Here is a 17600-nt window from a genome sequence, read left to right on the forward strand (position 1 = left end):
AATTGTACTGACCAAGGCTTCCTGGGGCTCCCTCCCAGTGTCCTGTCCCCAACACTAAGGAAGATGGCACTGAGTGCCAGTAGCGAGTGGTGCCGGGCTGGGTAAGGTTTTAGATTTGCCAGTATTGTTTTCAACGTATTTCCCTTGGGGGCTGCCAGGTTCTGTTGCACTAGGCACCTGGGGCCTCTGCTGGACAAGGATCAGAGGGTCTTGGAGGCCTCAGCAGGAGGCATGGAAAGGTTGCACTGGGGGTGGTGGGTACTGGATCATCTCTGGGTGTCGCCTTGGACTATTTCCCCTCACTGATTTCTACAGAGAACCAACAGACAGATTGGCTTCTGCTCTGTATAACTACCACAGTCTCCCCAGCACTTTGGAGTCCCACCAACTCCAAAACATGGCGGGGCTCAAGGAAAAGCGATTATAGGCTCTTCTCTGCACCACTGCAGCTCCAAGTGCGGTCTGCAACCAGCAGCATTGACATCACCTGGAGCTTGCTCAGGCTCCTGCCCAGACTTGTTGAATCAGAATGTGCAGTTTAACAAGATTCCCCGGGTGATTCCTGTGCACTCAGTTGGAGAAGTGCTAGAGTGATGAAGGCCCCGATAGCCTCAGAACATTAAGCCCTCCAGTCTGTGAATCTCCTTAGCCGGGGCATAAGGGCCAGTCACTTTCACGCTTCAGAGCCTGTTTCCTCATCTGTAAAGAAAGGATGATAACTTCTGTGCCACAGAGCCATGGAGTGATCAAATGTATGCAAAACCATGGCCAGTTACTGCCTGTAACTTGTTTAAAGGCCAAGAGAACCCCAAGGAAACCCTGATGGGAGTAGGATTGGTAAATAAGATCGGGGATCAGGGTGGCCAGGGCTGGGCTCTGGAGTTGCCCACAGATGGCCCTTTCACTGTCCACCTGGCCTGTAGCAAAGTTAGCTCCAGGTCTGAGCTGCATTTCCCAAGCCCTTTCTGGGGACATCTACTACAAGGATTTGTCCCGGTGTAGCATCTATCAGGCTTCCCTCCTTGCATGTTCTGAGGACCAAATGGAGCCCTTTGCCCTCAGTAGACGCAGGGAACGACAGGGCAGAATGAAATCACTTTAATAGCATAACAACATTTTCAGACCAGGAGTCACAGATGAAGAAAACATTTTGTCTTCCATTTGCACAATTCTGGTGAGGTGTGTGGTTGCACTGGACAATCTTACAGACACATTTTTCACATTGAGAACTTAATAAATAGATACATACAATGTCAAACTCCACAGACAATGAGTTATGAGTGTGATTGTTTTCTTATTCTGCCTCCTCTGGGTTGGGAGGTTGCTTCCCGTTGGGCTGATGGAGGCTGGGTCCTTTAGGAGGGGTACTCATACTCCTCGGCACTGCGACGGCCAAAATCCATCCAGCCCATGTAGTCCCGGTCACTTATCCTGTGGCTGGGGTCCAGGTTCTGCAGGTTCTTAACGACGGACATTCGTCCAGAAGGAGCTACAAGGAGCAGGGAGGAAGGAAACAGGGACATTGCATGTAAAAGCATCTCTAGTTCAATTTGTGAAGGAGAGCAATGGAAAAAGCCAGACACAATATAACAGACACCACCTTAAAGGTATCAAAGAGCTATCAAAGTAGTGGAATTGATGGACCAAAATCTGAGAGAGGAGAAGGACCAATGTCTGTGTAACTGGAGAGAGGACAATATATTTACAAGTTAGGGGTGTGCTTTGCGTTCTGCAAGTATTTAGGTGGATTCATTTTCTCCAGCCTTGCAGTCTGGGACTTGCCTAGATTTTCCTTAGTCTCCCTACCATTTGCTTTCTTTTGGTAGATGGGTGTTTTCCTTTTGTAGATGGCATCAGCAGAAACCAACCAAAGATTTTTCCAGTACTTAATTGTTCCTAAATTCATCCCTTAATATCCATCAACATTCCTGACTCCTGGAGAGCTCTTGTTATTAAGGTGGCACAATTATAATATCTTGATGTTGGAATGGTTAAAAAAAAATCGTTGGTGGGAGTGTAAATTAGTTCAACCATTGTGGAAGACAGTGTGGCAATCCCTCAAGGATTTAGAACCAGAAATACCATATGACCCAGCAATCCCATTACTGGGTATATACCCAAAGGATTATAAACCATTCTGCTATAAGACACATGCACATGTACGTTTACTGCAGCACTATTCACAATAGCGAAGACTTGGAACCAATCCAAATGCCCATCAATGATAGACTGGATAAAGAAAATGTGGCACATTTACACCATGGAGTACTATGCAGCCATAAAAAGGATGTGTTCATGTCCTTTGCAGGGACATGGATGAAGCTGGAAACCATCATTCTCAGCAAACTAACACAGGAACAGAAGACCAAACACCGCATGTTCTCACTCATAAGTGGAAGTTGAACAATGAGAATACATGGACACAGGGAGGGGAACATCACACACCAGGGCCTATCGGGGGGTGGGGGTTAGGGGAGGGATAGCATTAGGAGAAATACCTAATGTAGATGACTGGTTGATGGGTGCAGCAAACCACCATGGCATGTATATACCTATGTAACAAACCTGCATGTTCTGCACATGTACCCCAGAACTTAAAGTATAATAAAAAATAGATAAATAAAGCCCCTTTGCTACATAAATACTCTTTTAAAAATATGAATTTGAAAGTTATATTCAGAAAGCTTTTGTCATTTATCAGTAAGTGTTTTGAGTTGATGATCATTTTATTTTTAATGATAAATCAATATCAATTAAAAATGATATTCAGAAAAAGACTGTCGGATTAAATCTTGGCACCTCAGTATGACTCAAAGAAGGGGGGGAGAGAGGTGATAACAAAGGTGATTTAAATCAGCAATTTTGACCAAAATGCAATAACTGAACCTGAAATTGTCCCATTGGGATGGAAGTTAAGTATTCAGGAACAGTGTGATCCTTTTGTAGAGCTCACACTGAGTGAGCAGGGACATGAAGAGGCAGTTTATTTGGAGACATGAGACAGTCCTAGCTCAAAGTTCATAGACAGAAGCCTCCTGGGGTATGAAATCAGTAGAACACCTTCTCCTGTGCAAGCTCAGTCTTAAGAAAGGCCCTTCAGGGACTTCAATGGACAAAGCCCAGGCCAAATCAAGGGTAGAGGAGTGGAGGACCACTCAATGACTCCCACTGTGTTGGGGGCCACTGTGTCCCCACCTCCTGTCATGCTGGTCTATATCCCTTCTGCATGAGGCTGCCCTTGCCAGCTCCTGCCCATAGGCTGAGTAGAGTCAGACTATGGCTTATGTGTTGATAAATGAAAATGCAAAGGCAGTTACCCTGGGTAATGAAATTAAGCAAGTTTAATTAAAAACAGAAACAACACAGAACAACGTCCCCACCCTTTCTCTCCCCAGCCCCAACCCTTCCCAGTTTTGGAACCAACAGTCAATTCAGCACATTTCAGGTCTTTTTGCAGATATCCTCAGCCTACGTAGAAGAAAAATAGCCCCTGCTATTTAATTGTTCATCATTCAGGTGAAATATTACCCTTGAATTCAGGAAAACCTATAGACCCAGTTACCTGTACACAGTCACATGGAAACATGACCCATCCTTCTGCCTGCTGTGATGATGAGTGCCCACTCTAAGGCCTGGGCACAACCCAAATTTCCATCTAATGGAAGCAAGGTGACAGCTTCAATACGAGCAAGCAGCCTCAGTTAACGGTGGGGGCACCATGTTCAGTCATGGAAGCTGCATTTATCACACACCCTGACTTCCCCGTTCCACGTACAGTTCTGTCCTCATGTCATGTGTATTTATCAGGGTCCTCACTCACTTTCCCAGTGCTGACATAGAGTAGGGGCTTACATCTGATGTATGGAATTGATCAAAGCCTGATTCCTATGGGCCACAAGAGATGGACGGGCCTCCCTCTGAATCACACAAAGAATTGGAAGGGGCTTATTGGAAAGCTAGCCTCGGGACTGTCTGCATGTCACTCAGCTAGTGGGCTGCTGAATCACCTTATTCCTGGAGAAAGACTTTGGTGCTGAGAAAACAGTGACTTTCTTAGCTCTTGCTAAAACTGAAGGGTTTAGCTCTTTTAAACTTTAAAATGTGGAATAGGCAGTACAGCTAGGAAGCTGAATGGCTTCCAGGCCCTCCTGGGGGGAGCAGGACTAGATAGAGTCTCAGCCCTGCTGTTGTGTAGATATGCAACTGCATGTAGGTTACTCAGGCTTTTAGAGCCCCAGCTTCCACACTGGCAAAATGGGTATAATAATATTCACTGTGCAGGGCTGTTGTACTGAGAAAGACAATATAGATGTAGCATTGAAGCTTTGCTGGGCATGGGGGAGGCGCACACTAAATGCCTCTAGATATCTTTACCCACTGCCCTCCAATAGAATTGTTTCTTCTTGGGCCATTGAAAGTGCTGCAGATATTTCCTAATGATAAACTCTTAAGTACTGCTCAAAGAATGCATTGTCTTGTTTAGAACTTTTAATAATAATATATACTATAGTGGAGCAAAAATCTGATATGATCTCAAAATATGTAAAATATTCAAAATATGTAAAATATTCTATATACTGCACATATAGAAACTGTGCAGTATCTATATGTGTAAGTATTTAGTCCTAGTTCATGTTTGTCACATAGAAGAGTTTGCTTGTTTTTTAGCTAGAGTTGATCCTAGGTGTTGGCATCTAAATTTCCAAGTGATTGCTATTCCCTCCTGGGTTTGTTTGGCACAATTGGCTGAAGGCAAAGGGAGAGGGGGGCTGAGAAGAGGGACTAGAAAGAACTTTCCAGCTAAGATTTATGCTATAAGAGCCATTGTCTAGTATTGGTTCTAGGAAATAATTTGGTAATGAGCTTTTTTTTTTTTTTTTTTTTTTTCCCTAGAGCAATTTTGGAACCAAGACTCAATTCGGCACATTTCAGGCCTTTTTGCAGATATCCTCAGCCTACATAGAAGAAAAACCAGGGTCTTTCCTAAATTGGAGGAGGGGAGTCCAGGTCCACAGTTAAATGAAAAGCCTAGGATATTTCAGACTGGTCTGGCTGAAATTCAGCCTGTATCTGGGGACAGATACTAAATTATTTTCAGGCAGAGAATCAGCAGGAACTCAAAAGCTTTCAGACTTTCTCTCTCCATCTGAGAAGTATTTCTATCTTTTTCAATTTAATTAGCAGGAAAGCAAAACACAAGGTGGTGGGTGGGGCAATTTCCCAAAGACAGGAAGAAATACAACAAATCACTGATTTGTTCTTTCCTTCTGAAGCCTCTGGGTCAGAGTTCCAGTCTTCCCTTCATGTGAACCCACAGAAGAACTCTGCAGAGCCAAAACTCTTCATCTTATCCCTCTCTGGTCAAGCCAGGGCTTAAGGTTCAAATCCAGGCCCTGGAACACCAGTTGGGTAAGAGAGCTTCATGGAAAAGGCAACACACCTACCACATCCCTTCCAGCAGTGTTTGCTAAGTTCTTTTTTTTTTTTTTTTTTTTTAGACAGTTTCACTCTTGTTGCTCAGGCCAGAGTGCAATGGCACAATCTCGGCTCACTGCAACCTCCACCTCCTGAGTTCAAGCTACTCTCCTGCTTCAGCCTCCCGTGTAGCTGGGATTACAAGCATGTGCCACCATGCCCAGCTAATTTTGTATTTTTAGTAGAGATGGGGTTTCACCATGTTGGTCAGGCTGGTCTCGAACTCCTGACCTCATGTGATCCACCTGCCTCAGCCCCCCAAAGTGCTGGGATTACAGGTGTGAGCCACTGCTCCTGGCCTGCTGAATTCTTTTAATGTCCAGCTGTGTTTGTACTGTTCAGCACACTGCTCCACAGCCGGTGTTCATCATTAGTGTCACTGGGGATAAAGTTGGCAGAAAAAAGCTGCCCCAATCCAAAGCATGATTCCTATGGGTCACAAGAGATGAATGGGCCTCCCTCTGAATCACACAAAGAATTGGAAGGAGCTTAGGGGAAAGCTAGCCTCAGGTCAGAATTGCCTGCATGCCACTCGGCTAGTGAGCTGCTGAATCACCTTATTCCTGGAGAAAGACTTTGATGCTGAGAAAACTGACTTGCTCAGCTCTTGCTACAACTGTGACCATCTCTGCAACAGTAAAGTAAAAACAAATACCTCTCTTGTTGGGTAATCATTTGTAAGTCATTGCAAGGAGAACACAAAACTGCTGCTGATTCTTTCCTTCTGTTACATACTTTGGTGGAAATGGACACATTGTCACTGCTGTTTTAAACTGTCGTAGCCAGATCTCAGGCATTCTCAGCATTGACCCCTTCCTGCTAGAGGATTTCCAAGGGTTGGTATCTGGGTGGCTCCAAGGTCCTTTGCGTTTTCAGTAGAGGGTATTCAGTGTATCTAGGAACCCTTTCCTAGGGTTCAATAATTATCTTTTAATGGCTTGGTAAAATGGTGTTGAACTTAATCAGCAACACTGCTAAAAATTAGTTCAAAGAAAGCTTTTCAAGAAGGTTCCCCTTACTTATAAATTAAGTCCTCCATACCCCTTCTCAGATTGCTACAAAGGACCGCCAGAAACCATGTTGCTTGTTTCCTACCGAGAGAGGTCATCCCCATCAGGCCAGCGCTAGAGAAGAGGGTCAGCATTGGGAGCCTGGGAACAAGGGCAGAAGTGAGGGATGGGGAGGCAGCATTCTTACCTTTCCGGGCCTGCTGGATGTATCTTGCCAGCAGGGCGCCCAGGTGCGCTCGGGACTCGCCATCCGTTCTCTGCGATACCCTCAGCTGCCTACGGGGCGCCTCCTCTGCCCGCTGCAGCCCGGAGCCCGCGGGATCTGCGGGAGGCACCGGCTGCGTCAGGGCGCCAGCCGCCAGTACCGCCATCAGCACGCACAGGCACACGCCGCTGTTCATGGCTGTAGGGAGCAAAGGAGGAGGGCGCGTTAACTGAAAGGCTGGGCAACAGAGCTCCTGCGGCGGGCCGGGCACCCAGAAGCGGGCGTAGGACAAACACAGGTGCTCCAGACCCGCCAGGCCGCCGCAACCACGAGGGCTCGCCAAGCGCTGACCCCAGGCGAGTGCCATGGCGCGCGCCCCCGGGCGCACCTGGCTGGTCTTTGGGAGCTCCTCACCCAGCGCCAAGGGGCAGAGACCCTGTTTTCTGCCGTGTTGAGCAGAAGGAATGTTTTTGCTTTCCTAAAGTTTGAGGAGGTGTTTGCAGAGTGCCTCTCTTCTAACCGAAAGAAGAAAAATAAAACCCCACGAGATTAAAAATAGTGTGAAAAAAATATCCTAAAGGGAAGACTCCGTGGGAGAAATGAGAACCCTGGGGAAAGCAATTTTCCAGATAGCTAACAAGCTTTCAATATGGAAATACAGTAAATGATGAAAAAGAGAAGCACAGTTTAAAATGTAGGAGCAATAAATAAAGCCGTATTTATAAAGTTTTCTCAAAGTGTACGTGGGAAATGGCAATAAGCCACTACGCAGAACATAGGCAGGTTTTAAAATCAGAAATATGTGCCCAGCGCTCAGGCTTCGAAAGCCCCGTGCATTTTAGATCGCTAGTGGATAAAACACCCTCAAGTTTCTATCCGTAAAGCCTCGAAATTTTCTGCAGTATTTAGAAAATGAATTTAAATCTTAAAACTCTCTAATATTTTATTAGAAAAGATTGCAAAGTCCCCCGCACCGCTGTGTAACAGCTAGCAAACTCAATCTGCATGCGAATCTTAGCGAATGGGTAGTTCATCCCTTAATGATGCTGGCGTATGAAAGGCTCTAAAGCAGCTCTACCCACCCAGACCTCACTTTTAGACCCAGAGCCGTTATTTCTGACTTCAAGAAATGTCTTTCGAGCTCTCGGAGGGAAGACACAGAAAATAGAAAAGCATAATGGAAATGGGCACAAAGCTGAAGACAGCATCCTTCAAAGACACACGACACTTGGATCCCCCGCTGACGAACCGAGGGACCTACCTTTTGGATTAGGACGCAGCTGGCTTGGCGTTTCCAACCGGAGCAGCCCGGCAGCTGAGCCAAGTTCAGGGAGGACCAGCGGGCGGCTGTCTCTTAAATAGCCCCGCCCGGCGGCGTCGGCCAGTCATGTATTTACCCAACGCTGACGCAGACTGGCAGTAACACGTGCTCAGAGGGCGGCCACTGGGGCGACAACCGGTTGAAGTGGCTCCTGGGAGAGAGGGGGAGGTGGTCTAGTGGGGTGGAGTTAATCCCTCCCACGCGCGGTGCCGGGTGTCCGCGCCCCTCTGGGTCCGAGAAGCTTCCGCCCAACCCTTTCCAGGTGCCGCTCCCCTGCGCATTCCAGAGCAGTACTCTCCAAGGTGGGAAACCTAGGAGTTTGGAGTCTCCTCCGGGATGGAGAAGCTGCCGCTAGCTTAGTTCGCTTTGGGGACCGGAGGGGCTAGAAAGGAAACTGGGGGCGGGGGTGGGGGGTGGACACTGGGCAGGACTGAGCATCAGCAAGGCGTGATTCTGAAAGGCAGGGGGCGTCGGCCCCTTACCCCGGAGCGTCCGAGGCGCTGGTCTTCATACCTGTGTCGGCTCTTTCGAAGGAGAGAGGAGGAGTCGGGGTCTTCACTTTCTTCTCAGCCGCATTAAAAGCCCTCGCAGTTCTCCAGGTTTCCGAGGGCCAGTGTTCTGGGTCAGTGAAAGGGCTCTGGCCACAGCTGGCTGTTGGTGTCCTGGGCCTCTCTACGCAGCTGTAAAATGGGGATGACACCATCTGGTTTTGCTCAGAGGAATCCGGTTTGGGAAAGGGATGTGTTTTCTTCCCGGGCCAAGTTACCACCACCCGCGGCGCCCACTGTTCCCCGTTGTCGACAAGCGGCGCCAGCGAGGGTCCTGGGGAACTTGACCACCGCACCCCCGCAAGCTCGGGTAGACCACGGCATCCGCCCCTCGCACCTTTCCTGAGGGCCCACACACTCACACCCCCAGGACAGTACCTTCCAGAACTCAGCTGCGCAGCCTGGAGGTGAGGACCTCACCCCTAGTCAGTCACCCGTCCGGTGGAGGGAAGGGAGGCACCAAGGCTGCCGTGCGCCTTTCCCTGCACGCGGTTACTCTCCCGGCTCCAGAGCGGGCCGACCTGGAGCCCCTCAGTGCGCTCTGGTCGTCTACACCCTGAAACCCTTTGAGTTCGAGTCCGCTTGCTGGTGCTTGAGTTCGCCGCGTCCCTGCAAAGGCACTGCCAACCCCATTTCACAGACCGCAAACCGAGGCGCGAGGAAGAGCAGCGCCTTGCCAAGGCTCCACAACACGCCCCTCGCCCTCTCCGTGCACCGAGGCCGCCCAGCCTGGGACCTGGAGATCACCAGGCCTTGAACCTTGGGACCTCAACTCCTCTCCCTTTCTTTCCCCCACCCGTCTTAGATGCAAGGAGAAAGATTTAGAAGCGCTTATTTTAAAATCGGAATCCGTATTCCGCTCTGGAATTCCCTCTGGAATGGAGGGACTGTGGCAACGCCAGTGTGGGGGTGGAGTGGGCGAGGCGGGGGGGGGGGGTTGGGGGGGCGGCCCAGAGACGCCTCCGGTTGCTGCTCCACTTTCTTATCCTGAGAGGCAGCTGCGTTTCTGCAACCTATGGGCAACATGTTTGAAAGAGCTGATTAAATGCTTTCCAGTGGTTTCGCCACGAGCCTGCTAAGGTTTGTGTAGTTCAGTTGCGAAAAATAGTCTTATTTGTGATTGTGGCAAGACGTATCTGGAAACATAAACTTGTTATCGAAATACCCCCAGAGCTTCTAATTCAGTAGGTCTGAGGAAGGGCCCAAGAATCCGAATTCCTGCCTTCCTTACTTCCTTCCTCCTTCCCTCCTTCCCTCCCTCCCTCCTTCCCTCCTTCCCTCCCTCCCTCCCTTCCTTCCTCCCTCCCTCCCTCCTTCCCTCCCTCTCTCCCCTTCCCTATTTCCCTGTCTCTCTCCCTTCCTTCCTTCCTTCCCTCCCTCCTTCCCTCCTTCCTTCCCCCCTCCCTCCCTCCGTCTCTCCTTCTCCCTCTTTCCCTCTTTCTCTCTCTCTTTCTTTCTTTCTTCTGTCTTTATTTCCTTCTTTCTTTCTTCATTTCCTTCCTTCCTTCCTTCCTTTCCTTGCCTTTCCTTCTTTGAGACAGAGTCTCACTCTGTCGCCCAGGCTGGAGTACAGTGGCATGATCTCAGCTCACTGCAACCTCTGCCTCCCAGGTTCAAACGATTCTCCTGCCTCAGCCTCCCCAGCGGCTGGGATTACAGGCATGTGCAGCCATGCCTGGCTAATTTTTATATTTTTAGTAGAGACAAGGGTTCACCATGTTGGCTAGTTTGGTCTCGAAGTTCTGACCTCAGGTGATCTACCCACCTTGGCCTCCCAAAATGCTGGGACTACAGGCGTGAGCCACCACGCCCCACCAAGAATCCACATTTCTAACAAATTCCCAGGCCATACTGAAAATGCTAGTCCACCAAACACACTTTGAGATCATTTCTATAGAAATTCCCTACCTTATACCAGTTACTCAACTCCTGGCCTTGGTCCATTTAATTCATGTTTATTCAACACTTACTTTGTGCCGGGCCCCAGGGATTCAGTATGAATAAGAGCTGACAATACAATAGGGGAGCTGAAGCAAACAAGTGGACAAACACCTCTCAACAATTCTGATATTTGGGGACTATGGAGTGGAGATGGTAGGAGGTAATCTTGGAGAAATGTTTTGGTGAGGGGAGCTAGGTGGTAATATGGAAGATGCCCAAAAGGCAGAGGGACTGGAAGGGGAGGGCTGGATAGGAGGCCCTCGGGGATGGGCAAGCAGGAACAATCAAGGTAGATTTGTTTTAGAATAGTAAGCCATTATGAAACCCATTAATTATTAGGAAACATAATAAACATTATGCAAGTCATAAGTGTTCATCAGAGAACATTCAGAAAACAAAAGTAGAGAAAAGAAGAAAAATTCCAGCCTCCCAGGGAACAACCTGTTGCTGCTCAGGAAACTGGTAGAGGGAACCGGACTTGGTGACTGAGACTGACCTTGAGTTTCCAGGCTGGGAGACAAGGGTGGGTGGTAGAGTATTATCCAAGACAGGGAATTCAGAAGGAAAAGTAGGCTTGGAGTGTGGCTGTGGTGGTAGTGGGCCAGTGGGGAGCAGGTAATGAGTCCAGTATGGGATTGGTTGATCATTTGTGCGTTGACAGTCTAGGAGGAGTTTGGGAGCCTTTGTCCTGAGCAGAGAGACACTGGAGGGGTGGACCCAGAGTCTGGCATGTGGGTGGTGGCTGCCAGCCTGGGAGTTATAGGGAGAGTTGAGGAAGGCAGCTAGCAATGGGTGGCAGGGTGCCTCTAGACAGACCGCTGAGGAGTGACAGCGTGAAGGAGCGGGTGGAGGAAAAAGAGCTGGTACAGAACCAGACAAGTGGGCCAAGGAGGCCAGCGTGGAAATGCCAGTGCAGAGCCAGAGGTGACAGGGACCATCAGAAGCTGAAGAAGGGCTTGTGCATGGGCCTTTCTCATTTATGATCAAGAGAGCTGCTTGCCTCTTTATTGTAAAATAAAGCAGTTGTAGCCACTTGTCTCTCGGGAGTGGAAATTCTGAGCAGGAAATGTGTGATAGAAGAGCTGCTAGGAAAATAGAAAGACATAAGGGATCTGAACTCCTTGGCCATAGTCATGATTTTTCCTTCTTACAGGGTCAACAGGTACTAATTATTCTACTATGGTTCCTAAGGAAGTTAGGCCTGGAGCCGACACTATTCCTGTAATCCAGATGCATATCCGCATTAAAGATAATCCATTTGTTCACTTAAAAAAATGGGCTTGATGTCTCCTGAGGCAGATGCCTTTGGTGCTCCTCACCACAGTTCCACATTCTCCCTCTGGCTTCAGCTGCAGTCTAGCCAGGCTGGGCAGTTTTCAGCAGACAGCATTCCCACTTCAAGCTTTCAAAGCACCCCTCTTGGCTTATCTCCTTCAAAGTTCAGCCCTTGCAGAGGTTCAGCCTGTAAGTATGGGTGTTATCTCCCCGAAAGACAATCTTCAGCCAGTGGGGAATGGGAACCCCAGTCTCTCTGTATGAACCCTTCTGGAAGCTTCTAAAGACTCCTCAACGGTCCTTTGCCTGTATCGGTGAACCTGATAACAGCTCTCTCTCTCTCTTTTTTTTCTCTCTCTCTCTCTCTCTTTAGACAGGGTCTTACTCCGTCACACAGGCTGGAGTGCAGTGGTGCAAACCCAGCTTCTTGGCTTAAACAATCTTCCCACCTCAGCCTCCTGAGTAGCTGGGAACACAGGTGCACACCACCATACTCTGCTAATACTTTAATTTTTTGTAGAGACAGGGTCTCACCATGTTGCCTAGGCTTGTCTCAAATTCCTAGGCTCAAGTAATCCTCCCTTCTCAGTCTCCCAAAGTGTTGGGATTACAAGTGTGAGCCACCAAGCCCAGCCGATAACATCTCTTTAGTTGTTTTTTCCTCCTTCTTCGTCTTACTCTTCTCATTTCTTCCTCCTCTCCCTAATAAACGACATGTACTCAAGTCTCTCTAATTTTAGTATAACCCTATCAAAGACACCAACTGTCTTTCGGGCACTGTTGGGATTCAGTGGTGAGCAAGACAGACAAAATCCCTGTGCTTGTGATACTTCCATTCTAGTGGAGGAGACAGACAATTTAAAAAATACACAGCAGGCATGGAAGGTGCACACATGTTTTCAAGAAAAGTAGAGTAGGGGGAGGGTCTGTGGAGGACTGGGCACCCGCATGAACGTATGCAAACCACTGCTGGGGGATGCCCTGTTAGGCTTTCTGCTGTGTAGACCTTGCTATGTATGTACATTATGGAGAAATGGTTTTGCTTTTCAGTCCAAATAGAGAAAAAGGAAGTTGTATGGGAGTTCGCACTGTTTGGAGACTGTTTTGTATTTCATCAAATGTGAGACGGTAACTAACTTTTCTGCCAAGCTCATTCTCTTGTCTCAGAAAAGGAATGGAAAAGGCAGTGCCCTCTGTGTCCTTCCCACCACCACCCACTCTTCCCCATCATGGAATGAGACGCACCAGCTGGTCCCTGCCTTTATCTGGAGGACTGAGAGTGGAGGGCGCCATATCCAGATGCCGCGTTGGAAAGGAAATAGTGGAGAGAGGAAACCTGTGACTGTTCACTGGTTTGGAGTCTAGAAATTCCCATCTGATTGCGGTGAAATGAATTTAAGTGAGATCTTGCTCAGAGTTGGGGAGGTATCCCCGAAGATTAGTCCCTGAAACAGATATATTTTCAATACACGACTTTTTTAGTCATGAGACCTAGCTCAAAGACATATGTCAATTTTGTATGTGCAGAAAACTTAGTGGAATTTCCAGGGACATGCTAGAGCCTCCTGATTTATTATTCATAGAATTTAAGCTTGTTACAAGCAAGCCCCACTTACCAGAAGGCAGGAGGCTATTTGCTGTGATCAGAAACGTGATGGTTAGAAGGCTTCTTTTTTGGGTCTTTTTTTCTCCTGAACATGTATTAAAATATTATTATTTGTCCTGGAATTTTTCAAAGTCCACATAGCCAATATCATCTGCCAATATCTGGAATGATTAGACTGAAAAGAGGGAAGTAACTATGGTCATGGTGAAGTGTTTCCTTTTCCTAACGATGAATTTCTTTAGAATATCTTGTCATAGTTTGGGTTCCTACAAAAGCAGAGCCTGGGACAGCACCTGGGTACAGGTAATTTATTTGAGAGTGATTCCAAGGGAGCAGGAGTAAGGGAGAAGGGAAGAGAGAAGACAGTGAAGTATTGAGTACAGTGGATGACTGCTGTGGACCCAATCCCCTGGGGACTCTCTGAGATACCTCTTGGAACATGGCTCATAGCCAGCCTACTTGAGGCCAGAAGGAGAGCCGGAGCACCAACTCCCATTTCCCATTAGTTGAGGGCTGTTCCAGCAGGTGTTAGCTCCCTCTCACTTCCAAATAGGCTTACCTGCTCCTGCAGAGCCGGAGAAAGCCCTCAGGCAGAGAAGAGAGAAGCAGATGGCTGAGGTGGGAATAGCTACATGAGAGGGAACATGAAGGGGAAATCAATAGTGGCTGTGTTACTGTCAACTCAGGGTGCTATAACAAGTACCATGGACTGGTGGCTTAAACAATGGACATTTATTTTTCACAGTTCTGAAGACTGGGACATTTGAGATTAGGGTGCCAGCATGGCGGGGTCCTGGTGAAGGCTCTTTTCCTGGCTTACGGATGGACTGCTTCTTGCTGTATCCACACGTGGCAGAGAGAGGGAGGTTGGGGGGTGGGGAGAGAGAGAGCAAGAGTGCTAGCTCTCCGGTGTCTCTTCTTATAAAGACATTAATCCTATCGTGAGGGTCCTCCCCCATCTGACTTCATCTAAACCTAATCACCATCACCTTCCAAAGTCCCCACCTCCTAATACCATCACATTGGGGGTTAGGGCTTTGTACAAGAAAATCAAATCTCGGAAATCTCAAGATCCCCAAACTCATTATGTCAAGGGGAGAGTTAAGCCTAGAGACTGAGCCATGCAACACTGCCTTTCTTTTTCCTGAAACAAACATCTACAGAGAAGCAGATGGCTGAGGTGGGAATAGCTACAGGTGAGGGAACATAAAAGGTACATTAACAGAGATTGTGTCACTGTCAACTCAGGATGCTATAACAAAATACCACAGACTGGGTGGCTTAAACAACAGACACAACCCTGTGTTTTCATAGGTTTATACATAAGCCAGGTTCCCACAATGATGAACGGCCTTCCACCTCTCTGGATGGTCACCCTCACAAATTGCTCACAAGGGAATTCCTTGCAGGTCTCTAAATCATTCAAGACACATATCCCCCTGTAAAACAAGCACACACCAATTGTAACTTTAGGTCTGTAAGCCAAGTTTAACTCCTAAAACTGAGCTTTCTTCAATTTCATCCTGACAATGTCGTTTATAAGCTTATCTTCCCAGGTACAAATGAAATGGCTTGGCTGTGTCCCCATCCACATCTCATCTTGAATTCCCACATGTTGTTGGAGGGACCCAGTGGGGGGTAATTGAATTATGGAGGCAGGTCTTTCTCATGCTGTTCTTGTAATTGAGAATAAGTCTCATGAGATCTGATGGTTTTATAAGGTGGATTTTCCCTGCACAAGCTCTCCCTTTGCTTGCTGCCATCCATGTAAGATGTGACTTGCTCCTCCTTGCCTTCTGCCATGATTGTGAGGCCTCCCCAGCCATGCGTAAGTGCATTAAACCCTTTTTCCTGTATAAATTACCCAGTCTCGGGTATGTCTTTATCAGTAGGGTGAAAGTGGACTAATACACAAGGACAAGATAAGATCAATCACTCTTCTGCCTGCCCTGAGATGGCTGCATCATCAACTTTTTCCCATACTCCCTCTTTTCAGATGTTTACCTTATGTAGAGTGTAGATTATTTGAGCATCAATCAGAGCCTCAGAAGTAGATAGCTGTTTGCCTCACTGCCTACACCCTTCCCTTCTTTTCTCCTGCTTGCTCCTTCCCTTTAAATACTGAGTTTCCGGGAAAGGACAGGTTGCAGATGCTTCTGTGGCTTGTGTTTTTCCCAGGTGCATCCTCACACTTTGGCTCAATAAACGTGTACTGGGATTTAGACACTTGCCACAGTCACTCACTTTTTGGTTAACAGTTTCAACATATGAATTTGGGGAGACACAAACATTTGGCCCATAACAGAGTAAAACATCCCTGTAAATTAACATTTTATTTGTTCACTGGCATTTCTATAAGGTTGGTGGAATAAAGGAATCCTAAATCTGGGGTGGACCTTGAGGACCCTCTTGTTCAAGGGTCACGAATTCCAACACCACCCAAGGGAGTGAAGAGGGCTGTGGGTGAGAAGAGCAAGAGAAAAAGCACAGAGATCATGGGCAAGTGAAGCTATGGGTGGTGGTTAACCTCCTGGGGCACTCTAGGGGCCAGAGCAGAACGTGGGCCTCAGAGCCATCTCACCCTAGGGTGCGAAGGTGCGTGCATGTCTATACATCAACTCCACTCACTCACTGGCTAAGGGCAGCTCCTGGGGCATTCATTCCCTAGCACTTCTGGCCCACTGAGGGTCCAGCCCCCAATGGAAGCCTTCAGAGAAGAGCTGCAGATGCTGGCGACCAGAAGCTGGGCCTGCAAGCACCACGATAGTGAGGCCCGAGGGAATATGAGTGGGGCAGCCACGGAGCCACTACACTCTCCTAACACTTTGCATGTACTCAATGTTAGCACTTACCATATTGTATCTTAATTTCCTACAATAGGGCTTGGGACATAGCTGCTCAATGAATATTTGTTGAATGAACTCTTCATCTGTATGAACATCTCATCTGCCATCTGACGTGCAGGAAAGCAGGAATTGTGATTTATTCACTCAAATGCAAGAATTGTGCTGGACACATGCTAAGTGACCAATAAATGTTCACCAAATTCGGCTGTTAGTTTCATCAGTTTAGTTGACTGGACTTACAAGATGGATAGCTATGAATGAAAAGCCATTTGCTGACCCTTGGTTGGATTGTGGACTCCCAATTAGCCACAGGAATTGTTCTTAGCACCATTTCATTTAGCCAGGGTTAGAAAAGCCACCAGAAATGGGAGATCACCTCGTGAATGGATGACAGGAATGAGAGGTCAGATCCCAGCTGATTGAGCTCTCTGCAGAAGAAGCTTTCCTTTTGCTTTTCAAACTAATATTGAAAAGCCAAAAGAGGAACCGTAGTTGCCAGGGAAACCAGCCACCAGTGTCCTCGGGCCTGTTGCTTAGTTCACTTTCTTTTGAGGAAGGTTCAGAAGAGGCCTCCATGGCTCTCCTTGGGAAGTGTTAGCAAACAGTGAGACTTGAAGTACTTGAAGGGCAGTCTGGGAGTCTTTGTGGTCCTGCTGATCCAGCTTCTCTCTGAAGCTGAGGTCCCCTCACAGCAGAGGGCAAGTCTGTGTCCTCTGGAATGGTCCCAGCCCCCAGCAGAGACATCTCCTACCTTACCAACCTGCCTGGTGCCTGCATGGTGGCCATGGGCCCTCCGTTGAACTAAGGCTTTGGGACACAGCTGTTCCAGGACAACCTTATCAGAAAAGGCTCATAGTTTTAAAATTTAAAATAAAATGGTTTGAATAAGTATTAAGTGCATATAATTCAAAATTTAAAAGGTGCAAAGGGGTATATAGTGAAAATCAATTTTTCCCCTCACTCTTCTTCCTCCACCATGCAGAGGCAAGGAGTGCTTTAGCGTTTAGTAAATTCTTCCAGATAAAGTCAATGCACATCCAAGCACATCAATAAGTATCAAAGAAATACACACACACACACACACACACACACACAGTCTCCAAATGGAAGCATAAAATACAAAATGTTCTCTATTTTACTTTTTTCACTTAAAATATGTATTTGAGTTAGGTCAGTTTATACTGTTAGCATAATTCTACCTCAATATCTGTAAACTATTCCATTGTATGGGTGTACCTGAATTCATCTAGCCAGGGCCCTATTCATAGAAATTTAAGTAGCTTCCAATATCTTCCAATTATAACCAATGCTTCTTGAATATACATCATTCTGTACATGCACAAGTTTACCTATGGGATGAGTTTCTGGAAGTG

At 47.4% G+C, this 17600-nt stretch overlaps 1 protein-coding gene across 1 annotated transcript; it reads right to left on the minus strand.

Moving 5' to 3' along the window:
- Positions 1 to 1083: 1083 nt before the first annotated feature.
- CCK (cholecystokinin) lies at positions 1084 to 9440 on the minus strand. The gene is made up of 5 exons (XM_009445273.4): positions 8938 to 9440; positions 8525 to 8691; positions 7952 to 8162; positions 6673 to 6888; positions 1084 to 1489 (listed from the first exon to the last, which is right to left on the minus strand). Exons 4-5 carry the CDS (start codon positions 6884 to 6886, stop codon positions 1356 to 1358), a joined length of 348 nt encoding a protein of 115 aa, XP_009443548.1. The 5' UTR covers positions 6887 to 6888; positions 7952 to 8162; positions 8525 to 8691; positions 8938 to 9440; the 3' UTR covers positions 1084 to 1355.
- Between the last annotated feature and the right edge of the window lie 8160 nt (positions 9441 to 17600).

The sequence above is a fragment of the Pan troglodytes genome, chromosome 2 (assembly GCF_028858775.2).
Source record: "Pan troglodytes isolate AG18354 chromosome 2, NHGRI_mPanTro3-v2.0_pri, whole genome shotgun sequence".
NCBI lineage: Eukaryota > Metazoa > Chordata > Mammalia > Primates > Hominidae > Pan > Pan troglodytes.

What these genes read in the sequence shown, in the direction of transcription:
- CCK (XM_009445273.4), bottom strand. Translation starts at nt 6,886, where the DNA reads ATGAACAGCGGCGTGTGCCTGTGCGTGCTGATGGCGGTACTGGCGGCT. An exon ending in CATCCAGCAGGCCCGGAAAG is followed by an intron (nt 1,490 to 6,672) that starts GTAAGAATGCTG and finishes TGCTCCTTGTAG; the next exon opens with CTCCTTCTGGACGAATGTCC.